Source organism: Microcaecilia unicolor, chromosome 4 (assembly GCF_901765095.1).
Source record: "Microcaecilia unicolor chromosome 4, aMicUni1.1, whole genome shotgun sequence".
Classification (NCBI taxonomy): Eukaryota; Metazoa; Chordata; class Amphibia; order Gymnophiona; family Siphonopidae; genus Microcaecilia; species Microcaecilia unicolor.
The window spans coordinates 235,994,479-236,022,362 of NC_044034.1; the positions used below are offsets into that span (position 1 = coordinate 235,994,479).

At 44.9% G+C, this 27,884-nt stretch overlaps 1 protein-coding gene across 1 annotated transcript in view; it reads left to right on the top strand.

The window, feature by feature from the left end:
• The window catches only part of NALCN (sodium leak channel, non-selective), a 690,956-nt gene that overhangs the window by 574,986 nt on the left and 88,086 nt on the right, over nt 1–27,884 (top strand). Inside the window, 2 exon segments of the mRNA XM_030201343.1 lie at nt 11,298–11,372; nt 25,543–25,662. Coding sequence (XP_030057203.1) covers nt 11,298–11,372; nt 25,543–25,662 — 195 coding nt within the window.

Below are 27,884 nucleotides of genomic sequence, written 5' to 3' on the forward strand. Positions count from 1 at the left end.
ACTTAAGAGCATATGTATTGCCATACTGGAACAGACCAAAGGTCCATCAAGCCCAGCATCCTGTTTCCAAAAGTGGCCAATCCAGGTCACAAGGACCTGGCAAGATGCCAAAACAGTACAATATGTTTTATGCTGTTTATTCTAGAAATAAGCAGTGGATTTTCCACAAGTCTATTTTAATAATGGCTTATGGACTTTTCTTTTAAGAAGCTATCCAAACCTTTTTAAAATCCCACTAAGCTTACTGTTTTTACTACATTCTCAGGCAAAGAATTCCAGAGTTTAATTACACATTGAGTAAAGAAATATTTTCTCTGATTTGTTTTAAATTTAGTACTTTGTAGCTTCGTTGCATTCCCCCTAGTCCTATTATTTTTGGAAAGAGTAAACAATTGATGTCTACCTGTTCCATTCCCCTCATTATTTTATAGACCTCTATCATATCTCCCTTCAGCTGTCTGTTCTCCAGGCTAAAGAGTCCTAAATGCTTTAGCCTTTCCTCATAGAGAAGTCGTCCCGTCCCCTTTATCATTTTCATCACCCTTCTCTGTACCTTTTCTAATTCCAAAAATCCAAAGAACAATTCTACGTGCAAAGCTCAGCTTAAAATAAAAGAAATGTGGAACTTGATACATCTATACAAAAGTTATGATAGCAATAATAAATTCTTTCAATATTATGGTGATAAAATTTTTTAATTCTTCATATTTATGCTTATGGGAGAAAAAAGCCTCAGCAGTCACAAGCTTTTCACTATGGGGTTCAAACATTGTCAAATCCACTCCGTCAGGAGGACCACAGCAGCCCGTTGACTCAGACCAATCATTGGCAAAAACCTCCTGAAAACGTTTTTGAAATTTCAATGCTTGTAACAAAATATTTTCAAAACTTTCTGAATTTCAATTCAATCAAAATATTCCTTTGCAGCAGAGTCACCAAATCTTAGGCATACTTATCAAATATGATTGCATAATATAAGAGCACTTAGCTTTGAGAGTGCTCCATCTCAGACCCCATCCCAGTGGGGACCCATTTCACCGGTACTGGCTTCTTCAGGGGAAACTAGGGTCATGGATAGTTCTTCTGTTGTTGTGACCTCCGTGTTTGTCGGCCCTGAATTTCGGCCTTTTCTAATTCCACCATATCTTTTTTTAGATGCCGTGACCAGAACTGCACACAATATTTGAGATGCATTATAATGTCCTCATTTTTGTTTTCCATTCCTTTCCAAATAATACCCAACTCTCTATTTGCTTTCTTAGCCACCGCCACCGCACACTGAGCAGATTAACTTGTGTTGCACTATAAAAAGTGCATTAAGAACAAATGACACAAGATTTTTCTATTTAATGTGTGGCATTTGGCACAAAAATTGCGTTATTCCATAAGGGGCCCTTTTACTAAGCTGCATTAGGCGTTAATGCGCATCTAACGCAGCAAAAAAAAAATCCTAACCCGGGATGTGCTAATGTGGTATGCATTAGTTTTGGGATGTGTGTACGATAACTGTATGCTAATTTTCTTTTTTTCTACTTTTTGAGGGGATGTGTCAGGGGCAGAGCGTAGGCGCTCCTGTGCTAACCATTTAGCACATCTACTTTACCGTGTGCTTACTGGTTAGCACCGATTGATGCAGGAGCCCTTATCCTCTTCTTAACAGGTGGTAGTAAGAGCTCCCATGGTAATTCTTTGAATGGCCATTGGCTGATGATAACATTAATTCATAGTCATAAATGAAATAAATAGAAAAAAGGGAGTTTGACAGTCTCAGTAAAAATGGCCTTAGCGCATAGGAAATACGTGCACAAGGGCACACAAAGACCAATTCTTACCACAGTTTACGTAAAGGACCCCTTAATACACATTGGGGCTCTTTTTTGAAACAGAAAAACGTCTCCAGAAGAGGTTTGTTTGCGGATTAATACCTTTCAAATATTTGAACGTCTATATCAGTGATGGCGAACCTTTCAGAGACCGAGTGCCCAAACAGCAACACAAAATCTAATTATTTATTCTCCGAGGACAAGCAGGCTGCTTGTTCTCACTGATGGGTGATGTCCACGGCAGCCCCTCCAATCGGAACACTTTCTAGCAAAGTCCTTTGCTAGTCCTCGCGCGCCGATGCGCACCGCGCATGCGCGGCCGTCTTCCCGCCCGAACCGGCTCGTGCCGGCCAGTCTTCTTTTGTCCGCGCTCGGTACGGTCGTGTTTCGCCGTTCGCGCCCCAAAGTTGACCTCGCGCATCGTTTTATCGACTTTGTTAAAAATAAAAAAAAAAAAGGTGTCGGAAGGAGACCTTTATGGTTTTCTCCCTTCCCGTACTTCCAGTCTTTGCCCCGGTAAGTTTTCTTTCGTCGTCGGGGTAGGCCCTATTTAGGCCTCGGTCGAAGTTTTTCTTCCCCCTATTTTTGCCGTGCCATTTTCGCCATTTTGAGTTTTGATCTCGCCGGCGCGATTTTTCCGCCCATGACATCGAAGTCTTCCAGCGGCTTCAAGAAGTGCACCCAGTGCGCCCGGGTAATCTCGCTCACTGACAGGCACGCGTCGTGTCTTCAGTGTCTGGGGGTTGGGCACCGCCCTCAGGCCTGTAGTCTGTGTTCCCTTTTACAAAAGCGGACTCAGGTAGCGAGGTTAGCCCAGTGGAACATTTTGTTCTCGGGCTCTTCGTCGGCATCGGCACCGGGAGTATCGACTGCTTCGACGTCGTCGGCGCCTGGACCTTCATCTTCGCCCCCGATTGCATCGAGTGCATCGAGGCATCGGCCCTCTGCATCGGGGCGACATCGGAAGGCTGCGTCGGCATCGGTATTGAGACCTCCTCGGCTGCTGATGTCGTCGGACGGTGGTGCTTCGTCTGGAGTGCAGGTGAGGGCTGTCCATTCCCCTGCTGGTGGCGGTGAGCCTTCGGGTGGGTCTCCTCCCCATTCCGAGGGCTCCTGCGGTACAGCCCCCCCGAGACCGACCTCCTTCGGTCTCAGCCCCGAGGAAGCGACGGCTGGATTCTACGTCCTCCTCGTCGGTGCCGGGAAGCTCCGGTGACATGCTTCGTCCCAAGAAGTCGAAGAAGCATAGTCACCGGTCCCCTTCCCATGTCGGCACCGAGAGCTCTGGGTCGCCGAGGGAGTCGGCACCCAGTAGGCATCGGCAACGAGAGGACCGCTCGCCCTCTGTTCAAGAGGTGTCGATGCGCTGCCCTTTGGACAGCCCGGAACAGCCTCCACACCCGGAACAGACTCTGACGTCGACGCCTGCATCGGCTTCCATGCCTTTTTCTACAGCCGCTCTGAACGAGAGTCTGCAGGCCATTCTCCCAGAGATCCTGGGAGAGCTGTTGCGCCCTACCCCTCCGGTACCGGGGGTGCTTGCGCCTCCGGTACCGTCGAGCCAGGCGCCGGCTGGCCCATTGTCCGGGGTGAGGTCTCCGACATCGGTGCCGCTTGCGGTACTGACTGCGGTAGCCTCCCAGGAAGGCTCCCCGACTACGTCGGCGGAGGGAGCTTCGCCGTTGCGGGCGAGGGAGTCTACCTCTCGGCGCTCCCACCGTGGCCATGGTTCCACGGAGTCGAGCCGGGCACGGTTGCAGACACAGGTCCGTGAATTTGTGTCTGACACCAATGGTGAGGCCTCGTGGGAAGAGGAAGAAGACATCAGATATTTCTCTGACGAGGAGTCTGAGGGTCTTCCTTCCGATCTCACTCCCTCTCCTGAAAGACAGCTTTCCCCTCCTGAGAGCCTGTCTTTCGCTTCCTTTGTCCGGGAGATGTCTACGGCCATCCCCTTCCCGGTGGTTGAGGAGGACGAGCCCAGGGCTGAAATGTTTGAGCTCCTGGACTATCCTTCTCCACCTAAGGAAGCGTCCACAGTACCCATGCATCATGTCCTCAAAAAGACATTGCTGGCGAACTGGACCAAACCATTAACTAATCCCCACATTCCCAAGAAGATCGAGTCCCAGTACCGGATCCATGGGGACCCAGAGCTGATGCGCACTCAGTTGCCTCATGACTCTGGAGTTGTGGATTTGGCCCTAAAGAAGGCCAAGAGTTCTAGAGAACATGCTTCGGCGCCCCCGGGCAAGGACTCTAGAACCTTGGACTCCTTTGGGAGGAAGGCCTACCATTCTTCTATGCTCGTGGCCAAGATTCAGTCCTACCAGCTCTACACGAGCATACACATGCGGAACAATGTGCGGCAGTTGGCGGGCTTGGTGGACACGCTCCCCCCTGAGCAAGCCAAGCCATTTCAGGAGGTGGTCAGGCAGCTGAAGGCGTGCAGAAAATTCCTGGCCAGAGGGGTGTATGACACCTTTGATGTTGCGTCCAGGGCCGCTGCTCAAGGTGTGGTGATGCGCAGACTCTCATGGCTGCGTGCCTCCGACCTGGAGAATAGAATCCAGTAGCGGATTGCGGACTCGCCTTGCCGTGCGGATAATATTTTTGGAGAAAAAGTCGAGCAGGTGGTAGAGCAGCTCCACCAGCGGGACACCGCATTCGACAAGTTCTCCCACCGGCAGCCTTCAGCCTCTACCTCTACAGGTAGAAGATTTTTCGGGGGAAGGAAGACTGTTCCCTACTCTTCTGGCAAGCATAGGTACAATCCTCCTTCTCGACAGCCTGCGGCCCAGGCTAAGCCCCAGCGCGCTCGCTCTCGTCAGCAGCGTGCGCCTCAGCAAGGCCCCTCGGCTCCCCAGCAAAAGCAAGGGACGAGCTTTTGACTGGCTCCAGCAGAGCATAGCCGACATCCAAGTGTCAGTGCCGGGCGACCTGCCAGTCGGAGGGAGGTTGAAAGCTTTTCACCAAAGGTGGCCTCTCATAACCTCCGATCAGTGGGTTCTCCAAATAGTCCGGCAAGGATACACCCTCAATTTGGCCTCAAAACCTCCAAATTGTCCACTGGGAGCTCAGTCTTACAGCTTCCAGCACAAGCAGGTACTTGTAGAGGAACTCTCCGCCCTTCTCAGCGCCAATGCGGTCGAGCCCGTGCCATCCGGGCAAGAAGGGCTGGGATTCTATTCCAGGTACTTCCTTGTGGAAAAGAAAACAGAGGGGATGCGTCCCATCCTAGACCTAAGGGCCCTGAACAAATATCTGGTCAAAGAAAAGTTCAGGATGCTTTCCCTGGGCACCCTTCTCCCCATGATTCAGCAAAACGATTGGCTATGCTCTCTGGACTTGAAGGACGCCTACACGCACATCCCGATACTGCCAGCTCACAGACAGTATCTGCGATTTCAGCTGGGCACACGTCACTTCCAGTACTGTGTGCTACCCTTTGGGCTCGCCTCTGCGCCCAGAGTGTTCACAAAGTGCTTGGCTGTAGTAGCAGCGGCACTTCGCAGACTGGGGGTTCACGTGTTCCCATATCTCGACGATTGGCTGGTGAAGAACACATCCGAGGCAGGAGCCCTGCAGTCCATGCAGATGACTATTCGCCTCCTGGAGCTACTGGGGTTTGTGATAAATTATCCAAAGTCCCATCTTCTCCCAGTGCAGAATCTCGAATTCATATGAGCTCTGCTGGATTCTTGGACGGCTCGCACCTATCTCCCAGAGACGAGAGCCAACAACTTGTTGTCCCTCGTCTCGCGGGTGCGAGCGTCCCAGCAGATCACAGCTCGGCAGATGTTGAGGTTGCTGGGCCATATGGCCTCCACAGTTCATGTGACTCCCATGGCCCGCCTTCACATGAGATCTGCTCAATGGACCCTAGCTTCCCAGTGGTTTCAGGCTGCTGGGGATCTAGAAGACGTGATCCACCTGTCCACGAGTTTTCTCAAATCCCTGTATTGGTGGACGATTTGGTCCAATTTGACTCTGGGACGTCCTTTCCAAATTCCTCAGCCACAAAAAGTGCTAACCACGGATGCGTCTCTCCTGGGATGGGGAGCTCATGTCGATGGGCTTCACACCCAAGGAAGCTGGTCCCTCCAGGAATGCGATTTGCAGATCAATCTTCTGGAGTTACGAGCGATCTGGAACGCTCTGAAGGCTTTCAGAGATCAGCTGTCCCACCAAATTATCCAAATTCAGACAGACAACCAGGTTGCCATGTATTACGTCAACAAGCAGGGGGGCACCGGATCTCGCCCCCTGTGTCAGGAAGCCGTCAGCATGTGGCTCTGGGCTCGCCGTCACGGCATGGTGCTCCAAGCCACATATCTGGCAGGCGTAAACAACAGTCTGGCTGACAGGCTGAGCAGGATTATGCAACCTCACGAGTGGTCGCTCAATTCCCGGGTAGTGCGGCAGATCTTCCAGGTGTGGGGCACCCCCTTGGTAGATCTCTTCGCATCTCGAGCCAACCACAAAGTCCCTCAGTTCTGTTCCAGGCTTCAGGCCCACGGCAGACTGGCATCGGATGCCTTCCTCCTGGACTGGGGGGAGGGTCTGCTGTATGCTTATCCTCCCATACCTCTGGTGGGGAAGACTTTATTGAAACTCAAGCAAGACCGAGGCACCATGATTCTGATTGCTCCTTTTTGGCCGCGTCAGATCTGGTTCCCTCTTCTTCTGGAGTTGTCCTCCGAAGAACCGTGGAGATTGGAGTGTTTTCCGACCCTCATCACACAGGACGAAGGGGCGCTTCTGCATCCCAGCCTCCGGTCCCTGGCTCTCACGGCCTGGATGTTGAGAGCGTAGACTTTGCCTCTTTGGGTCTGTCAGAGGGTGTCTCCCGCATCTTGCTTGCTTCCAGGAAAGATTCCACTAAGAGGAGTTACTTCTTTCTGTGGAGGAGGTTTGCCGTCTGGTGTGACAGCAAGGCCCTAGATCCTCGCTCTTGTCCTACACAGACCCTGCTTGAATACCTTCTGCACTTGTCTGAGTCTGGTCTCAAGACCAACTCTGTAAGGGTTCACCTTAGTGCAATCAGTGCATACCATTACCGTGTGGAAGGTAAGCCGATCTCAGGACAGCCTTTAGTTGTTCGCTTCATGAGAGGTTTGCTTTTGTCAAAGCCCCCTGTCAAGCCTCCTACAGTGTCATGGGATCTCAATGTCATTCTCACCCAGCTGATGAAACCTCCTTTTGAGCCACTGAACTCCTGCCATCTGAAGTACTTGACCTGGAAGGTCATTTTCTTGGTGGCAGTTACTTCAGCTCGTAGAGTCAGTGAGCTTCAGGCCCTGGTAGCCCAGGCCCCTTACACCAAATTTCATCATAACAGAGTAGTCCTCCGCACTCACCCTAAGTTCTTGCCAAAGGTTGTGTCAGAGTTCCATCTGAACCAGTCAATTGTCTTGCCAACATTCTTTCCCCGTCCTCATTCCTGCCCTGCTGAACGTCAGCTGCACACATTGGACTGCAAGAGAGCATTGGCCTTCTATCTGGAGCGGACACAGCCCAACAGACAGTCCGCCCAATTGTTTGTTTCTTTTGATCCCAACAGGAGGGGAGTGGCTGTAGGAAAACGCACCATATCCAATTGGCTAGCAGATTGCATTTCCTTCACTTATGCCCAGGCTGGGCTGGCTCTTGAGGGTCATGTCACGGCTCATAATGTTAGAGCCATGGCAGCGTCGGTAGCCCACTTGAAGTCAGCCACTATTGAAGAGATTTGCAAAGCTGCGACGTGGTCATCTGTCCACACATTCACATCTCATTACTGCCTGCAGCAGGATACCCGACGCGACAGTCGGTTCGGGCAGTCAGTGCTTCAGAATCTGTTCGGGGTTTAGAATCCAACTCCACCCCCCTAGGCCCATGTTTATTCTGTTCCAGGCTGCACTCTCAGTTAGTTGGTAAATTTTTTAGGTCAATCTCAGTTATGTCCTCACCGTTGCGAGGCCCAATTGACCATGGTTGTTGTTTTGAGTGAGCCTGGGGGCTAGGGATACCCCATCAGTGAGAACAAGCAGCCTGCTTGTCCTCGGAGAAAGCGAATGCTACATACCTGTAGAAGGTATTCTCCGAGGACAGCAGGCTGATTGTTCTCACAAACCCGCCCGCCTCCCCTTTGGAGTTGTGTCTTCCCTTCTCTTTGTCTTGCTACATATGAGACTGGCCGGCACGAGTCGGTTCGGGCGGGAAGACGGCCGCGCATGCGCGGTGCGCATCGGCGCGCGAGGACTAGCAAAGGACTTTGCTAGAAAGTGTTCCGATTGGAGGGGCTGCCGTGGACGTCACCCATCAGTGAGAACAATCAGCCTGCTGTCCTCGGAGAATACCTTCTACAGGTATGTAGCATTCGCTTTGCAAAGTGTCAACAGATGCCGGTACTCATTATGGGTGGGGTCACCACATATGACTCCACCCCTATGATAGCTACACCCCTTACACCAGCCATGGCGCATATAAACAGACATCATTGAAAATATTATACTAGTGTAGAAGAAAAAAATAACATGATTTTTTTTCATTATAAATCATTTCTGTAAGCTGTTACAGCTCCAGTATACCCAGTGCAAAATAAGACAGCAGATGTAAATTCTCAAATTGGACATATTCCAAACACTAAAATGAAAGTAAAATGATTTTTTTCTACCTTTGTTGTCTGGTGATTTTGTTTTTCTATCCATATTGGTCCTAGTCTCTGATTCTGCTGCTCTCTATCTGTTCTCTTAACTCTATTTCCAGGGCTTCCTTTCCATTTATTTCTTTACTTTCCTCCTTTCTTCTTCATTTCTTGCCCTCCATCCATGTCCAGCAACCCTCCTCTCCTCTCCCCTCCAGCCACCCTCCTCTTCCCCCCTGCCCTCCCCTCCAGCCACCCTCCCCTCCCCCCTGCCCTCCCAGCACCAGGCAGGCCTCCCACCAAGCACCAGGCCTCCCTCCCTCCCACCCAGCATCAGGCCTCCCACCCAGCATCAGGCCTCCCAACCACCCAGCATCAGGCCGCCCTCCCACCCACTGAGCACCAGGCTGCCCGCCCTCCCTCCTCCGAAATTTAAAAGGCATACCTGGTCGGGGTTAAGGCGGCGTCGGCAGCGGCAATGAAAAGTGTGTTGTTTGCTCAGCGCGCCTTTGGCCTTCCCTTCTGTCTCTCAAGCTCTGGTCCCGCCCTTGCGGAAACAGGAAATGAGGGTGGGACCAGAGCTTGAGAGACAGAAGGGAAGGCCGAAGGCGCACCAAGCAAACAACACACTTTTCGCTGCCGCTGCGGACACCGCCTTAACCCCGACCAGGTATGCCTTTTAAATTTCGGAGGAGGGGGGCCCTGGTGCTCGGAGAGAGGGCGGCCTGGTGCTTGGTGGGAGGGAGGGCGGGCGGCCTGGTGCTTGGTTGGTTGGTTGGTGGGAGGGAGGACCAGGAACGGCGTGCATACGGGCGGGAGGGCGGACCAGCGACGGCGCACGTACTGGCGGACCAGCGACGGTGTGCAGACGGACCAGCGACAGCGCACGTGCCAACAGAGAGGGCTCTGCCTGCCATAGGTTCGCTATCACTGGTCTATATCATGTCACTCCTGTTTCTCCTTTCCTCCAGGGTATACATGTTCAGGTCGGCAAGTCTCTCCTCGTACGGTTTGCAACGCAAATCCCATACCATTTTTGTAGCTCTCCTTTGCACCACCTCAAGTCTTTTTACATCCTTGACAAGATACGGCCTCCAAAACTAAACACAGTACTCAGTAAATCATCCACAGCAGGCCACTTGAGAACCTTGTTACGTCTAAGGAACATTTCTAATGTTTATTTTCTCTCTCCCATCTGTGAATGGAATGGGAGCCCTACCCGACACTTATAACAAACAATATTTTCCTTTACCTACACTCATTGTGTGGCTCCAGTTTGTCCTGGCTCCAGGGCCCGCACTTGCTCCTACTGTCTGAATATCGGCCCCATTGAGTCCAATATTCAGCAAAATGTTTTGGTTAAAGAAAAATCTATAATTTATTTGGTTACTTTCAACTGGATGTTTAACAAGATATCCAAATAACTCAGCTTCTAAATAAAGTCAGATAAATATATGCTGATATTTTTATCTGGATATCTTAGGCCTGGTATATCTGCAGCCAACTTATCCAGATAACTTTAACCAAGTATGTATTAGTTGAATACTGCCACCGTCTGGCTAATGATGGAACGTATCCCTGCCATGCCTTTGACTCACCTAATTTTAAATAAGTCCATACTCATTCTTCACCAATAAACCCACCCAGTCCCCACTCCATATCTCAACAAGCAGCACAGGATTTTGACAGGGGGATGATATGAAGCAAACGCCGGCGCTAGAGGCTGTTAGCACCATACTAATGCCGGTGTTTGCTAACGCCTCATGATCAGAGCCCACGAGCGCGTGAAATAATGCGCTTGAGGGCTCTGAACGCAACTAGCATGCAAATGCATGCTAAACAGGGCTAAACATATTCATCCCCTATATGGTGTATAGCCCCGCCCAGCGCATCCCAGGATACACTGGGCAGGGCTGGGTGCTGCCATTTTGCGGTGTCGCAGGAAGAGGAGGGAGGCAGGCTACCCTCCCTCCTCCAACACACAAGGTAGGGGGGACTGGTGGACCCCTTGCTGGGGGACTAGGAGGGGCTGGAGTCCCACCGGATCTCCAGCCCTCCCTGAACCTGGGGGGGGATAGTCAGGGGGGGACGGGAGGTCCAGCGGACCCCCAGCCCCCCTGTCAAGGGGGGGGGGGGTTGGTTGGTCACCACTAGGCCACCAGGGAACTTTTGCTGGGGGAGTTAGGGGGGGCTGGAGACCCACTGGATCTCTAGCCCTCCCTGAACCTGGGGGGGGGGGGGGTGGAGATCGTTGGGGGGACTGGAGGTCCACCGGACCTCCAGCCCCCGTTGCTCGGGGCAGGGGTAGTTGGGGCCTGGTGGTCCCAGGACCTCCAGCCCCTGTGTTTGACAGGTTTGGGCTTTTGACAGCCCAGACCTGTCAAACAAGTGCGGGAGGATTGTGCTGAACGCATGCTCAGGCACAATTCTCCCGCACTTCTACCCCATGATCAGAGATAATTGCGTGCTTAAATTTGCATGCAATTTTCTCTGATCATAGGTCTAATAACGCCCCACGCTGTTCCAGCGCTATTTTTGGAGCGCTGTATGCAAGAGCGCGGAGTTTTGATCTGTTAGTGCACTGATTATTTTTAGTGTGTAGTAGCCACTACTGCTGAATCACATGCTAACTGCTTGGTGTAATTTAGGCCCCAATAAATGCTAGGAATGTCCAGACTGTATATGTGACGATGCTACCAATGAATCTAAGTCAGACAACATTTGGATTTAATACTTTATAATTCAGCCTAAATCTAAGAATTACTTTTTTAAAAGTTCAGCTGGGAATAATCATATGGTTTAGGTGTCTGCATTGTTTTTAACGATGTTTTTATTTTTTATTATAGTGGGATGTGGATGAACCAGTGACCGTTCCTCTAGCAACAATGTCTGTTGTCTTCACATTCATTTTTGTTCTAGAGGTAAAGAATTTCACCTATTTCAGTATATTTGACATGGAAAATGAAATGCATAATAGTTTTTATTGTTCATATGTCAAGATATAGTTCTTACAATCCATAAGAAAAGAAAGTCAAAAGTTACTATCCCCTCATGAGTAAACACTGAGCGTAACCATTACAAGGTTGATTCACCCAACTTTCAACCACAAAGAAAGATTAGGCAAATAAAATATCAAGAAATGTTTTAAAATCAGAGCTGGAGGAGGACCCAAGCAGGAAGTCCAATAGCGACTTTTGAGTTTTTTTAAGTAAACAAGGCTGTGTATTATTTTCCTACAAATAGCTGCTTAGGGTTTTGTAATCGTTGTTTATAATTTACTATTTCTAACTATAATCTGAAGTTAAACTTCTGGGCTCTGATGCAGGAATGTTTTTGTTATTGTTGCGTGGTAGCCCTTTGGAGTGTATCAAGTCTGATAGCAACATTTAGGGGCCCTATTACAAAGGCACGGTAGAGCTACCACACAGGTAGTGTATGTCAAATTACCCCTATCGCCGGGTTAGCGCAGGAGCGCGGTGGTAGTTGGTGCGTGCAGTTTCCCATGGTAGAAGATAATTTTAGAGTTTCTACCATGGGGGCGAGAGGTTGTTCCCAGTGGTAATCAGCAGCATGGCCATGCTACCCAATTAGTGCTGGGTTAGCATGTGAGCCCTTACCGCTAAGTAAATAGGAGACGGTAAGGGCTCAATATAAAACTTATATTCCACCATGTACCTCTCGGATCAATGAAGGTTACATAAAAAAAGCTGATCATTTCCAGGAGATAACAAAAAAATATAAATTAATTATAAAATGATGACTTATTAATCATTACAATTTAATACAAATTTCTTGAATAAATAGGTTTTTATGCGCTTCCGAAACTGACTGTAGTCATTAAAAGTAAAAGACTCTGAACATACTTATTGAGACAAGCTGCCGGATAAGAAAAGAGAATATTTAATAGTTTATTTCTTTTTAAATTTTTGTATAGATGGAAAGGTAAGTAGAGCCAATGTTATAGTGACTCTAGTTTTTTGTAGGTTATCAATAGAAATCAAACAAAATAAAACATGGAAAAGAAAATAAGATGATACCTTTTTTATTGGACATAACTTAATACATTTCTTGATTAGCTTTCGAAGGTTGCCCTTCTTCGTCAGATCGGAAATAAGCAAATGTGTTAGCAGATAGTATATATAAGAGAAACATCAAAGCATTACTTTGACAGTCTGACAGAGTGGGAGGGTGAGGGTATGCATGGGGACATCAAAGCATTTCATTGATATTCTAACAGAATGGGTGTTGGTAGGTGAGAAGAGGGTAATAAGCAGAGAAATAAAAAGGGGCCCTTTTACAAAGCCACTTAAGCATCTATGTGCACCCAATGCGTGCCAAAATGGAGTTATCGCCTGGCTACCGTGTGGCTCTTGCGGTAATTTTATTTTTGGCGCGCGTCATACGCACGGATGAAAAATAATTTTCATTTTCGGACATGCATATTGGGCACATGCCAAGTGACTTTTGACGCACGCAGGTCATTATCGCCTGGTTACCGCATGAGACTTTACCGCTAGGTCAATAGCTGGTGGTAAGGTCTCAAACCCAAAATGGAGGCGTGGCAATTTTCATTTTGCCGCGCGTCCATTTTCGGCAAAAATGGAAAAAAGACATTTTTTACAGGTGCGCTGAAAAAGGATTCTGCACACGCCCAAACCACGCGTCTACACTACTGTAGACCATTTTTCAGCACGCCTTTGTAAAAGGGCCCCAAAGTGATTCCAAAAGTAGGCTGGAGCTGAACCATATAAGATCTTATAAATAAAACCAACAAATTTAAACCAAATCCTAGCATGCACAGGATGCCAATGAAGCTTTCTATAATATTAACAAATGCTGTCATATTTTTTCAATGAAAAATTGAGTCGCAGTGCCACATTTTGAATGGTTTGAAGTTTCTTCATCAATTGTTTAGGGGTTCCCAAATAGATTATATTGCAATAATCCAATAAACTCAAAATTAAGGATAGTACTATAAGTCGAAAGTAATCATGATCAAAATATTTTCACACACGTTGTAAATTGTGCATCAGAAAAAAATATCTTTGAATAAGTGCCCTGTTTACTAAGGTACGCTAATGTTTTTTTTGTCTTAGTATTTTTATTGATTTTCAATACAAATGCAATCAAGAAGCAACAACTATGTAACAGTGAACAATTGTACAAAGTTGGTGAAAAATCAAAAAGGGGGAAAAGAAAAAAAAAGAGAGGAGGATACATAGCAAAGATACATTATATGCAATGGCCATATACACCCAAAGAGCAGCAGTTAGTGATATTTAGCACAACATCCACCTTATAATTGAAAGAGAAAAACGCCTAGATTTCGACCCAAATCGGGAGATAGACGTTTATCTCACAAAAACGAATAAATCAGTATAATGGAAAGCCGATTTTGGACGTTTTCAACTGCACTCCATCACGGAAGCGTACAAAGTTGACGGGGGCGTGTCGGAGGCGTGGCGAAGGTGGAACTGGGGTGTGGTTATTGGCCGAGGAGAGATGGGCGCCTTTCGCCGATAATGGAAAAAAAGTATGCGTTTGTAGCTAGAATTTAGGGCACTTTTCCTGGACCCTGTTTTTTCACGAATAAGGCCCCCAAAAATGCCCTAAATGACCAGATTACCACCAGAGGGAATCGGGGATGACCTCCCCTGACTCCCCCAGTGGTCACTAACCCCCTCCCACCACAAAACATGATGTTTCACAACTTTTTATTTTCACCCTAAAATGTCATACCCACCTCCCTGGCAGCAGTATGCAGGTCCCTGGAGCAGTTGTTAGGGGGTGCAGTGGACTTCAGGCAGGTGGACCCAGGCCCATCCCCCCCTACCTGTTACAATTGTGCTGCTTAATGCTTAGTCGTCTAACTCCCCCAAATCCACTGTACCCACATGTAGGTGCCCCCCTTCACCCCTTAGGGCTATAGTAATGGTGTAGACTTGTGGCAGTGGGTTTTGAGGGGGATTTGGGGGGCTCAACACACAAGGGAAGGGTGCTATGCACCTGGGAGCTCTTTTACCTTTTTTTTTGTTTTTGTAAAAGTGCCCCCTAGGGTGCCCGGTTGGTGTCCTGGCATGTGAGGGGGACCAGTGCACTACGAATCCTGGCCCCTCCCACGAACAAATGCCTTGGATTTATTCGTTTTTGAGCTGGGCGCTTTCATTTTCCATTATCACTGAAAAAACAAAAACGCCCAGCTCACAAATTGTCGAATAAAACATGGACGTCTATTTTTTTCGAAAATACGGTTCAGTCCGCCCCTTCACGGATCCGTTCTCGGAGATAAACGCCCATGGAGATAGACGTTTTCATTCAATTATGTCCCTCCATGTCACACTAGGAATCTTTGAAGTAAGATAAAAGTGGAAACCATTTCTCCTCATGCAGAGCAAATTTAAATGATTTTTTGCAAGATATTTCATATTTATAAGTTTGAAACAATAAGTTCCACCATTCTTGGTAGGTGACTTGGTCCAATGATTTCCAGTGCAAAAAATTACCCTCAAAGCCAATGAGAGCATAGTATTAACAATTGCACATTCATTAGATTTTAGGTTATTCTGAAAACATTGGTCTTTAAGTATCACATATTTATAAGATATTGAACCCGGGAGGTGGAAAACATCTACCAATAATGACCAGATACCTTTCCAGTATTTTTGAATACATGCACAATCAAATATAAGGTGCTTAATATTGCCTTGCTGAGATTGGCAGGACCAGCAAAGGCTGGAATTTGAGGGGTCAATCATATGTAATTTAAGAGGTGTCCACAATGCACTATGCATGAAGAAGAACATAGATTGCAATGTTGACGAAGATTTGGAGCATTTAAACAAGGAACTCCAAGTCTGCTCCCATAAATTATCTGGAATAGACTCCTGAATGCCTTCTTCCCAACATTTACACAGACCTGCGCATCTAGTAAGGGGTTTTCTCCACATAAATTTGTAAATGTGAGAGGCAACATGACCCGTGTGCTGAAACCGGAGATTTATGGTGATAATTTCAGGTATTTGCAGCATTTGCTGAATTTGAAGTTTACTTTTTTTTAGTATGGAACTAAGCTGCAACCACTGATAAAACTGAGAGTCTAATAATGAAAATTCCGCTTTCAGATCTGAGAAGGATTTCCACGCTTGGCTTTTGAAATCAATAAAATCTTTAAGGGCCCGTATTCCTATTCACTGCCATTGAGCCCAAGAAACCTGCTTTTTATCAGTTTTAAACCTGGGATTGTTCCAAATGGACGCAAGCGAAGTTTTGGACCAAGGAGTATCTAAAGACTTGTCAAAGGATGACAATAGCTTATGGATACCACTAATGATTGGGCTGGAGACAATGTTACTAGGAAGACGCATGTCAGTTAGGTATGAGTGCGATAAAGGGTCAAGAATGGAATGCTCGAAAACTAGCCATCTGGGCAAAGAGATTGCGTTCGAAGGAGCAATCCATTCCAAGCCCTGGCGTAGAATGAAAGCTTTGTGATATAGCAGGAGATCAGGGAATTTAACACCGCCCTGCAATTTAGGCAGTTTCAGTTTACATAAGGAGATTCTGGGTACCTTAAAGTTCCATAGAAAATTGGATAGCAATTTTTCAAGCCGCCTATAGAAGGAGCTAGGAAAAAGAAGAAAGATCATACTCAGAGCGTATGTGATCTTAGGCATTAACAACATTTTAATAGTATCCAGCCTCCCCCACCAGCTAAGATTTAATGGAGACCACTTTGATATAGCAGACTCAATTTTTGTAAATAGTTTGTTGGAGTTGAGTTTCATAGTGGTTAGGAGGTCCCTTGGTCAAAATAGACACCAAGGTATTTAATAGAGGTAGCTATCTACTTAGTAAACAGGGCCCTTAGAGTGACTGACTAACAGAAGTTTTGTTTTTTCTGTATTTAGTTTAAGTTTATGTTTTTTCATCCATAATTCTAAGGTGTTAAAAATGTTATGGAATAAATCCAAGTGAGATGAAACCATGGAAGTAATAGGAACCATAACAACCATAATCGTTATATCATCTGCATACCTGTACAAATAAACACCTAGGGGCCCTTTTACTAAGCTGCGTGGCTCTTGTGGTAATTTCAGTTTTGGCGCGCATATGATAAGCGCGGCCGAAAAATACTTTTTATTTTCGGACACGCATATCGGATGTGCGCCAAATGGCATTTGATGCACGTAGGTCATTATCACCTGGATTGACATGCACCCAAATCCCCCACCTATACCACCGCAAGCCATTTTTCAGCGCAGTAAAAGAACCCCCTAATTTCTCCAAAACATAGCCCAACAAATACATATTAATATTGAAGGAGAAAACAGGGAACCCTGTGGGTAGACCACTTGTATTTTTCCATTTATCACCATTCATTTTAACTCTATAAGAGCAATTTTTCAAGAAACCTGAAAAACACTTGTAAACATCACCAGTCACTCCTATATTATCCAGTATCTGCAAAGAAATGTCATGATCTATCAGATCAAATGCACTAGAAAGGTCAAAATGTAGCCCCAGAGCTTTTTTACCTTTAGATAGAAGTCTTCGAATATTACAGAAAAGTGAACCAGTAACTGTCTCGGTGCTACAGTTTTACCTAAACCCTGATTGTGAAAGATACAATACATTATATTGATCCTAATAATCCGTAAACTGAGCGGCCACCAATCCCTCCATAAGTTTACAAAATAAAGGAATGGAGGCAAAAGGTCTATAGTTTAACAATTGACTAGGTTCCTTTGTAATCTTAATGATAGGGGTAATAATGATCCCATATTAGAAAGAAAAATCCCAGATTATAACGATGATTGCAGCCAATTTAGTAGTGGCTTTTTAAATTTACTGGATGCTGATTTCATGATATAAGGAGGGCAAAAATCTAATCTGCAGCATATAGTAAAATATTTTTGAACAATATTTCTATCGAAGCCCATGAAACAGAGGAAAATTATTTCCATGTTTTATCCACGAGTGAAAAAGTAAAGGTAAAGTCCAAAAATTCTGATCTAGAAAATTATCAAAAAAATTTCTAATAGAACTAATTTTATCGCTAAGATACCTTGCCAACTGTTTGGCTGATGGTTTATTAACTACTTCTGAAGTAATACATGATTCTGTGCTTGTAAGGTTGGTAAGTATTTTAAAAAGCATCTGAAAGTGTCTAAAGTGTTACCACTGATCTATTTAGAATAATAATCCTTTCTCTTTGATTTCATAAAATCTTATATTCCTTATTTGCTAATCTCCAGTTCATCGTATTCTCCATTAAAGGTTGTTGTGAGTCAGGTGGTGGGAGACAGATTGATGGTTCCAAAGGGGATGGGGGGAATCAGCTACCTAGATAGGGGTTATTTTATGGATAAGAGTATGGCAGAGGGATTTACAATCATGGATGGTGCTTCTTGAATCTTAGGGGATTGGAGGGATCACCCTTGTAATTGGGCTTTGCATTCATGGGCTTGTTAGCCCAGGGGATTTTGATATGCATACATACATTCTACAAGATCTATGCTCCCTTTAGTGTTTGCTTTTTAGTGTGTGTATACTATATTAATCATTACATTAATGACTGGATGAGTGCTACATAGCTTCCTTCCAGACGAATGTATAAGAAATTTTCTATCTAAAAAAACAAGCCAAAAGCCAGTAAACACTGAAGGTATAATTTCTATCTCTTCCAAACGCTTATTCTAAATGATAGATGTCATGGCCAATGGTAAATTCATGATAGCACAGAAGGCACTTTCATAGCATCACATAGAGTGCAGTGTCCATACAGGATGTTGTATCATGACAGAAAAGGGCTCTTAGCAATGACAGTGAAGCTGAAACCTCTCTTACCTTGATTATGAAGAAGCTGTGATCCCTAAGCTACTACTAACAGAAGATCATGGTGCAACTAACTAGCTTATTTTTGAAAGGGAAGGACGCCCATCTTCCGACACAAATTGGGAGATGGGCGTCCTTCTCCCGAGGTCGCCCAAATCAGCATAATCGGAAGCCAATTTTTTGCATCCTCAACTGCTTTCCATCGCGGGGATGACCAAAGTTCACGGGGGTGTGTCGGCAATGTACCGAAGGCGGGACGGGGGCGTGGTTAAGAGATGGGCATCCTCGGCCGATAATGGAAAAAGAAGGGCGTTCCTCACGAGCATTTGGTTGACTTTACTTAGTCCCTTTTTTTCACGACTAAGCCTCGAAAAGGTGCCCGAACTGACCAGATTACCACCGGAGGGAATCGGGGATGACGTCCCCTTACTGCCCCAGTGGTCACCAACCACCCTCCCACCCAAAAAAAGAAATTAAAAAACATTTTTCCAGCCTCTATCCAGCCTCAAATGTCATACCCAGCTCCATCACAGCAGTATGCAGGTCCCTGGAGCAGTTTTTAGTGGGTGCAGTGCAGTTGAGGCAGGCGGACCCAGGCCCATCCCCCCTCCACCTGTTTACACTTGTGGTGGTAAATGTAAGCCCTCCAAAACCCACTGTACCCACATGTAGGTGCCCCTCTTCATCCCTAAGGGCTATGGTAGTGGTGTACAGTTGTGTGGGGAGTGGGTTTTAGGGGGGGGTTGGGGGGCTCAGCACACACGGTAAGGGAGCTATGCACCTGGGAGCAATTTGTGAAGTCCACTGCAGTGTCCCCTAGGGTGCCCGTTTGGTGTTCTGGCATGTGAGGAGGACCAGTGCACTACGAATGCTGGCTCCTCCCATGACCAAATGAGCTAGTGAAATAAAGGAAAACATTTCTGGCAAAGCTACAATAAATTCAGTTTGTGAACAATTTTGAAACTGAATTAACAGATGAATGCATTCCCATAAAAACAGTAACAAAAATTAAGTGAGACCAATGATGATTTTTGATCTTCAGACACCCAAAAATATTTAAAATCCTGAAGGAGGTCATGAGAATAAAGTGTTCATTCTCACAGAGCTAAATAAATTCAAAGCAAAGAAAAATAATTTTGTAGCAATTTGAGAGTAATAAACATTTTTGAAAACAGGTCCAGATTGTTCTCTCTAGTGAGAAATAAAATCCAAACATGTGAGTAATCTAAAGAATTGCAAGGTCATATTGATCCTCTTTCAGAAGCAAATTGGAAGCTCAGGGGTCCTTTTACCAAGCTGTGGGGAAAAGGGCACTGTGGTAGTGGCAGGGGCCATTTTCCCTGCACACCAGGACCTTTTATCCCGCAGCGGGGTAAAAAGCCCCTAAAAAATTGCCATGCTGTAAGATTACTCTTACCACTTGGCCATGCAGCGGGGAGCACTTACCGCCACCCATTGAGGTGGCAGTAAGGACTCCCATGGTAACCCGGTGGTAACCCCTGATTACTGCTGGGTTAGTGCTGTGGTAAAAAAAATTTTGTTGCACCGGAAATGACGCGCGCTCGAGGCAGAACTACCGCCAGAGGCCGTGTTGGGCCGGCGTTAGTTCCGGGTTGCCACGCAGCAACCCTTTAGTAAAAGGGCCCCTCAGTGATTTATATGTGATAAGAATGAAGCAAGAGATGTAGCTAGGTGGGGTGCAAGAGGAGCAGCTGCTCCCCAAATGGATTTTGAACGAAATGGTGCTAGATCGGCCCTTCAGCCTTGCACTGGTTCCTGTTTTACAAAAGGTCTGCTCCCCCTGACATGAAAACCTGGCCATGCTTCTGAATACAAGCATAAGAAAGTGAGTTTTATATCGTACAGTCCTAACCAAGAAGGCAATAATTAAAACTGGCCACAGAAACTTAACTGTGAGGTTTGTATCAATAATCAAAGCTAAAGTCCATTTGGTTTGACTGGGGGTCTGAAATTTAGCTGGCAGTGAACAGCATTTTGCACATTGCACTGCAGATTCAGTAATCTATATCCACTGTCCCACAGATATGGCATTGTCAATCTGTGTAATACTCTAGTTATCTTATGGCAGGACTTTTACCACTACAAAAGTAGGTGCCTACTTTCTTTTATAGAATGGACACCAATTGTGTTTTCTGGGCACCCATCTATAGGTGCACTGTTATAGAATTACCCTCCAACATACACAGGTATGTTCTGTAGGAAAATTGGCTGAATGTGTTCGGGCAACAAGTATGAGTGTACTGTTGTTACTTGCACTGCCACTGAGTTACTTTAAATTATTAATGGCCATGGCTTCATTTGAAAATCTGGAGGAAAGGGCTTAAAAATTTATGCTGTAATAAACATGTACAGTACTAAATATATAGAAACATGTTCTGTATTATCATTTTTTAATGTATGCATGGGTCTCATAAGGTGGGATAACATTAGGAACCATGCAAGTTTAAAGCCCCATTTTGCATAAAATATCAAGGTAGGAATTTGAATATCCAGGTCAGGATTTCCACAGTATTTTCCATGAGGTTCTGCCAAACACAGAGCCTTATCTAAAATCCATATAAAGATGATGGCAAATACATATATACAATGTTACCCCTAAGGACAGAATTGATGTGAGCAAAACTCTTTACCTTATGAATACTTCTTCTTCTTCTTCTTCTTCTTCTCTCTCTCTCTCTCTCTCTCTGTCTCTCTCTCTCTTTCAGAGAGGGTGAAAAAATTTCCATGAGCCATCCTCTGCATCCTTTCCCCATTTGTTTGCCTGTAGTTTGTCTATATGTTTATATCTACTTTGAATTTTACTCAGCTATGGATGTTTAGTGCAACTAAGAGGGAACATTGCTCCCCCTGTATGAACTCCACTCTTTAAAAAATAAAGGGGACAGTAGGGGCATGTTTGAACTCAGCAGGAAAGGACCCCTTCACTGTCAACCAGCTGCCTCCCCCAGTACCTCTGTTTACTGAAGTTATTATGCCCACAGGAAACTATAAAAAAAAATCAAAATACGGCATGACAAAATAATACACCATATTAAACAGAATAGTATTATTTATCTAAGTCTTGTATGGTACCTAATAAGGAGGAGGGAATTTGTGAAAATTTAAATTCTCCAGATAGCTTGGATATATCTATATTCCTTGAATCATCTCAAGAGCCTATATTACAAATAGATCTACCCTGTGTTGGTTTCCTTTCAATCAGATGAATATAAAAAGCTTATTCTGAAGGCATATTTTCCTACGAAAAGAGAGTCCTTTTTTTGGGACAAAAGATTATGATCTTCCCTGAGGTTGCCAGACCTACTCAGCTTCATCATAAGGCCTTTCTTCTGCTGAGGCCTAGGGTTTGACTTTAGGTGCCTCCTTTTTCTTGAAATGTCCATGCAAATGTCTGATAAAGTGTGGGGAAAATTCATATATCTTTTTAGACCCGACTCGTTTAGAAAATTTGTATTGGAGAAAGAAGCTTTGAATAATGTTCTTTGTTTTTGTTTCCTGTTTGGGTAAGATAAATAGAGGTTATGATTGAATATAAGCAGGTCTTGCTGTTTTTCTTTTCTTATTACCTTTATACTTGTGTAACCTTTGTTGCATATGTTTTACCGTAATGTGGACTGGTATGCTGAATTGATTTTAATATTTTGAATTGCCTGATTATTTGTTTTCTTACATTTTCCATTATAGGTTTTGAATAAGGTAAGTTTAAAATTTCAATTCAAAATAACAGAATAGTATTTGCAGTATTCTGAAAATATATGCAGGATCTTTAACACTTGGTTCTCAGTCAGCCCTAGCTCCCCAGTCCAGCATCTTCCTGTTGGCCATGCATACAGTAATGTTCAGCAGCACTGTAATAGAAAACTTGAGGTTACTGGCAACCATAAAATAATTTACCAATCAGTGTTTTGGTAGGTTCCCAAATGGCCACTAGGCTTCAGTTCTGCTAGCCTTTAGTTTGCGCTGAGTTATCAAACATTAGATACAGCTGATACAGATAATATGCATTATCTGTACCTAATGGTTAGAGCAGCAAGCTGAGAACCAGGGATGGCAGGATTCAAATCCTTCTGCCATTTCTTGAGATCTTGGACATATCATTTAACCCTCCACTGCCTCAGATACAAAACTTAAATTGTAATCCCTCCAGGGACAAGAGCATATCTATTGTATCTGAATGTAACTTGTCTTGAGCTACGACTAAGAAAGGTGCGATCTAAATCCAAATCCTAAATCCAGTACTAGGTATACTGTAAAGTAGAACAACACACTACAAATATTACTCAGGTCTACCATACTAATAGCAGTAACTTCCATGAGTCACACAAGGGATCTACCTAGGAAAAGGCAGCACCACAAACACTGCAGTGGGTACTACAACATTAATAAACATATTGGAAAACTAAACAAGCCAGATTAGTACATATTGATCCAGCACAATCAGTGCTAACAGAAAACCATGTATCTTTCACACACGCAGACCACAAGTAGACCCTCTCCCTGTATAGAATAAGTAACCGCAAACTAAAAATAGAAATATGTAGACAAAATTGAAACTGAACTTCCATGAAGCCAAACTCTACATACAGTGCAGCACCAAGAAAGAGAAAGTGATGCATGTCCCCCTGTACTATGCAAATATAAAGAGGGAGTGATAGCAGGAGGGAGGTGGGGATGGTCCCAGTGCCCCACTGCATGGCAGTGGAGAACTGCTGCGCAGCTGCTCAAAAATGGTACGCAGCTGCACAGCTACAGAGTGTTATTCCCTCAAGGAGCTAAAACAGCCAGGTTTATGAAAAAGTGAAAAACAGATCTGGAGAAGGAATTTGAGGCACAGGAATGAGTGAAATCTTCAAGTAGGTGGGTAAGATGAATATATAAGCCCAGCTGCAGGAAAACTGCTATAAATTGTTATACAGAATGTACTTAACACCAAAGAAAGTTGCCAGATAGTGAGGGGTGGTGTGGATAAGGGCTGTTGGTAGAGATGTGGGAAGGAGAGAAACTTCTGGCACATAAGTGGGAGTGTTATAAGGCTCAAAAATTTGGGGAAAGTACATTGCTAAAAGTGGGAAATGGGATTTAGACATGATTGACTGCAACAAGATTCCTATTGATGGAGTCTATTCAGAACTGGATCCAAATCTAAGGAAGTTCATTTCATACTGTTGGTTCTGGAGCTAATTGCAAGATAATGGAGATGGACAGACATATTGTCAGAGAGAATTTTGAAAGCTAGACTGAGAGAGATTAATATGATGTATAAGGTAACAGCACAGTCCCCCAAAATATCATGCAATCTGGGGCAGTTTGAAAAGTGGTTTATGGAGAGCCATCTTCTAACTGTAACATAAATGATATATATATTTTTTAGAATTGATAATAAGGGTAACATGTGGGTAACACATAAGAAGAATTGGCAGGGGAGGGGTGCTGGTTACAGGAGGGAGTGGGAAGGGATAAATGGGCAGAGGGAATTATTAGATTATCAGGCTTATTTTCGAAAGTGATCGCCGGCGATCTTCTGACATAAATTGGGAGATGGCCGGCGATCTCGCAAAAGCGGTGAAATCGGTATAATCGAAAGCTGCTTTTTGACACCATTGCCGCTTTCCCATCGCTGCGCCGGCGAAAGTTCAAGGGGGGCGTGTTGGTGGCGAAGTGAAGGCGGGACATGGGTAGCCATGGGCATGGCTACCAGATGACCGGTTTTTGCGGATAATGGAAAAAAAAAGCGGCGTTAATCATATTTCGCCGCTTTTACTTGGTCCTTTTATTTTCACGACCAAGCATCAAAAAGGTGCCCAAACTGACCAGATGACCACCGGAGGGAATGGGGGATGGCCTCCCCGTACTCCCCCAGTGGTCACCAACCCCCTCCCACACTAAAACAATAAAAATAAAAACCTTTTTTGCCAGCCTCTATGCCAGCCTCAAATGTAATACCCAGCTCCCTGACAGCAGTATGCAGATCCCTGGAACAGTTTGGTGTTGATTGCAGTGGACTTCAGGCATGTAGACCCAGGCCCACCCCCCCCCTACCTTTTACACTTGTGGTTTAAGTGTTGAGCCCTCCAACCTCCTCCCCCAAAAAACCCACTCTACCCACATGTAGGTGCCCCCCTTCACCTCTAAGGACTATGGTAGTGGTGAAGAGTTGTGGGGAGTGGGTTTTGGGGGGAATTTGGGTGGCTCAGCACCCAAAGGAAGGGAGCTATGCACCTGAGAGGTATTTGTATATTTTTTGTTATTTTTAGAAATGTCCCCTAGGGTGCCTGTTGGGTGTCCTGGCTTGTGAGGGGGACCAGTGCACTACAAATGCTGGCTCCTCCCACGACCAAATGCCTTGGATGTCGCTGGGTTGGCAATCGCCAGTATTTTTTTCCATTATTGCTGAAAAACAAAACCGGCCATCTCAAACCCGGCGAACTCTGGCATTTGGCCAGGCTAAAACCGTATTATTGAAAAAAAGATGGCCGGCCATCTTTTTCAATAATACGGTTCCGGCCAGCTGTAGTGCCGCCGACAAAATAGATCGACGTTCGATTATGCCCCTCCACGTAATAGGTTGAAAGCAATGTATTGGAGTTTCTGTTTAGTATGGTGAGACAAATGTATTGCGATGAAAGAGTATTAGGTTTAGTCTGAACAATAACCCTGTAAGATATTATGTTTGTAAGTTGGAATAATAATAATTTGCAAAATGAGGGGCCCTTTTACTAAGCCGCGTAAGCATCTCAGTGTGCCCAATGTGCGCCAAAATGGAGTTACCACCTGACTATCGTGTGGCTCTTAAAGTAATTTCATTTTTAGTACACAACTGAAAAATAATTATTTTCGGACGTGCGCCAAATGCATTTGGCGCATGCAGGTCATTACCGCCCAGTTTCTGCGTGAGACTTTACTGCTAGGCCAATGGCTAGTGGTAAGGTCACAGACCCAAAATGGATGCGCGGCAATTTTCATTTTGCTGCACGTCCATTTTCGGCAAAAAATTTAAAAAGTCCTTTTTAACAGGCATGCTGAAAATGGATCGGCACGCACCCAAAACCCGCGCCTACACTACCACAAGCCATTTTTCAGCACGCCTTTGAAAAAAGGACCCTAAATGTTATATTGTAACAAAATCCATATTGATGTGATATGGCATTGTAACCAAAGTCATAGCAGTGCTTTCGTGTCACAATGGTGATGGATAGTTTAGTATGTGTATATTTCTAAACATGCCTCCTCTTATAGGTTACAATGAAGATTGCTGCCATGTCACCAGCAGGGTTTTGGCAAAGCAGAAGAAATCGATATGATCTCCTGGTAACTTCACTTGGTGTTATCTGGGTGATACTTCATTTTGCATTACTGGTAAGAACAAACCATCATTTCTGTACAGACTAATTTCTATGCTCTGAGCAATACTAAATATTCTTATTAGCTTTTCAAATTAATACTTTTTATCAGACCAATGCAGAAATAGTCTTTGTAGCTCTATTAGTCCTAAATACAACTGAATTCTTTGCAGGTATTGGTATTAAACCAACACAAACAATATACAAGAATGCTATACATGAGCTTTTGAGATTATGAGGGCCTCTTAATAAACAGGGAGGACAATAGTATATAGTGCTTTAAGTGTACATATAGGAGGTCGTTTTAGAAGGGTTAGGCAGTATTTTCATGTGCAAAAACACAACTCAAAAAGCAAAAAATGTGAAGCTTAGCACTAGGGGGCCCTTTTACTAAATGGTTGTCACGCGGCAATGGGTTCGCCATGCGGCCTCCGGCAGTAGTTTCGCCTCGAGTGCATACCATTTCCGGTGCAACAAAATATTTTTGTAATTCTTACCATGGGCTAACCCGGCAGTAATTGAGCAGCGCCGCCGCTGCCCATTACTGCAGGAGCCCTTACCGCTATCTCAATGGGTGGCGGGAAGTGCTCCCTGCCGCATAGCCATTTTTAGGGGCTTTTTACCTGCTGCAGGAAAAAGGACCCTGGCGCACAGGAAAAATGGCCCCCGCTGCTACCACAGGGCCCTTTTATTACCGCAGCTTATTAAAAGGACACCTTGGTCCTTTAATTAGGTCCTTTTGTATATGTAGTTTTGCAAAATCTAGCACTTACAGTTTTATTTGCTGATAGTTACCAGCCTTGTGCCCCATGCAATTAATCAGACAGCCACACAGATTAGCAGCAAGAGATGTGTTTGTCTATGGCCACAGCACAACTTAAACTAAAATGTATAACTTAACACTGAAACAGCATTAACAATTGTAAAATACATAGCTGAAACTTTTTGCCCCTTCTGAACCTAAGGGAGAATCCCTTTTGTGAAGTACACAGCACTTATATTAAACTTTCTTCCAATTGCATAAGTAGTGCCACTGAAAATGGCCAGTTAGTGCTTAAAGTAAAACCGGTTAAGTGCCAAAGTCACTCCATAAATAGGACTGCATAAAAGTCAGTCCTATCTTTATATAGAGCCCCATTGCTGGTTAACTGCTGAATATTGCATTTAACTGGCTATGGTGTAGCTGACTTCAGAAACCCAAAAATTCAATGCCGGACATGGCCCACCATTGAATTTCCGGGCATAGCACCAGCTGCGGTCAACAAAATGCTGAGCGCCATCACTGAATACCGATTCCTATGTGTGTAATTTTATGCACATAAATTGCTCTAATAAAACTACCCCAGAGAAGGCTTATAATTTTATGTGACCCATGTGTACGTGTGTTCAGGGTCGGAGTTTGCACAGAATGCAGGCAAAGCAAATTTATGCACTTTATAAATTAAACTCATATGTGCACAAGCGCATACTTTATGAGCTAATATTTTATACCTATGTGTTTTTATAAAATAGACTCGAAATAGATACCTAATTGGTCTTTACACATTGGAAACCTATTATAGTATCACCTCCTTGATGATATTATTATAAAAGGTCACCTGGGTTAAGAGGGTTGGAGGGCAAAAGAATTTAAATAGCAAAACACCAATTTCTGCCCCACCCTGGTTAATAGCTGCAGGTTCTTATACTATCAAATGTATAAATCCCTATTTGGATACAACTGCGAAGATTTAGCATAAAATGAGTCCAATCATGTTGAAATATAAAAAATATTCTGCGTTTTTATCCATAGAATATAATTCACATTTTGCACCAGGTTTAAATAGCAGTGTCTTTCAACAATGGGTAATTAAGGGCTCCTTTTACTAAGAGGCGGTAAGCCCAACATGGGCTTACCGTTCACTATACAGGAAGTACTGCCGGGCTACCACAGCAGCCCGGTGGTACTTCCCACCCCTAATGCACCATCATTTCCGGTGCTACAAAAATTTATTTATTTTGTAGCGCCAGAGTGTACCCGGCGGTAATCGGCTCATTTGCTTGCGATTTCCTTCGAGCATTGCTTGCTAGTTCAAACTCGTTATCTAAAAGCTATGGTTTTTGCGGGGACTTTTGTGCATCAGCACCTTAGTCCTTCTTTTATCGTTACATTTTTCAAATTATGGCCGTCATCAAATTAATCATTCAAAGGGTAAAGGATCATGGATTTGATATACTGCCTTTCTGTGGTATAACCAA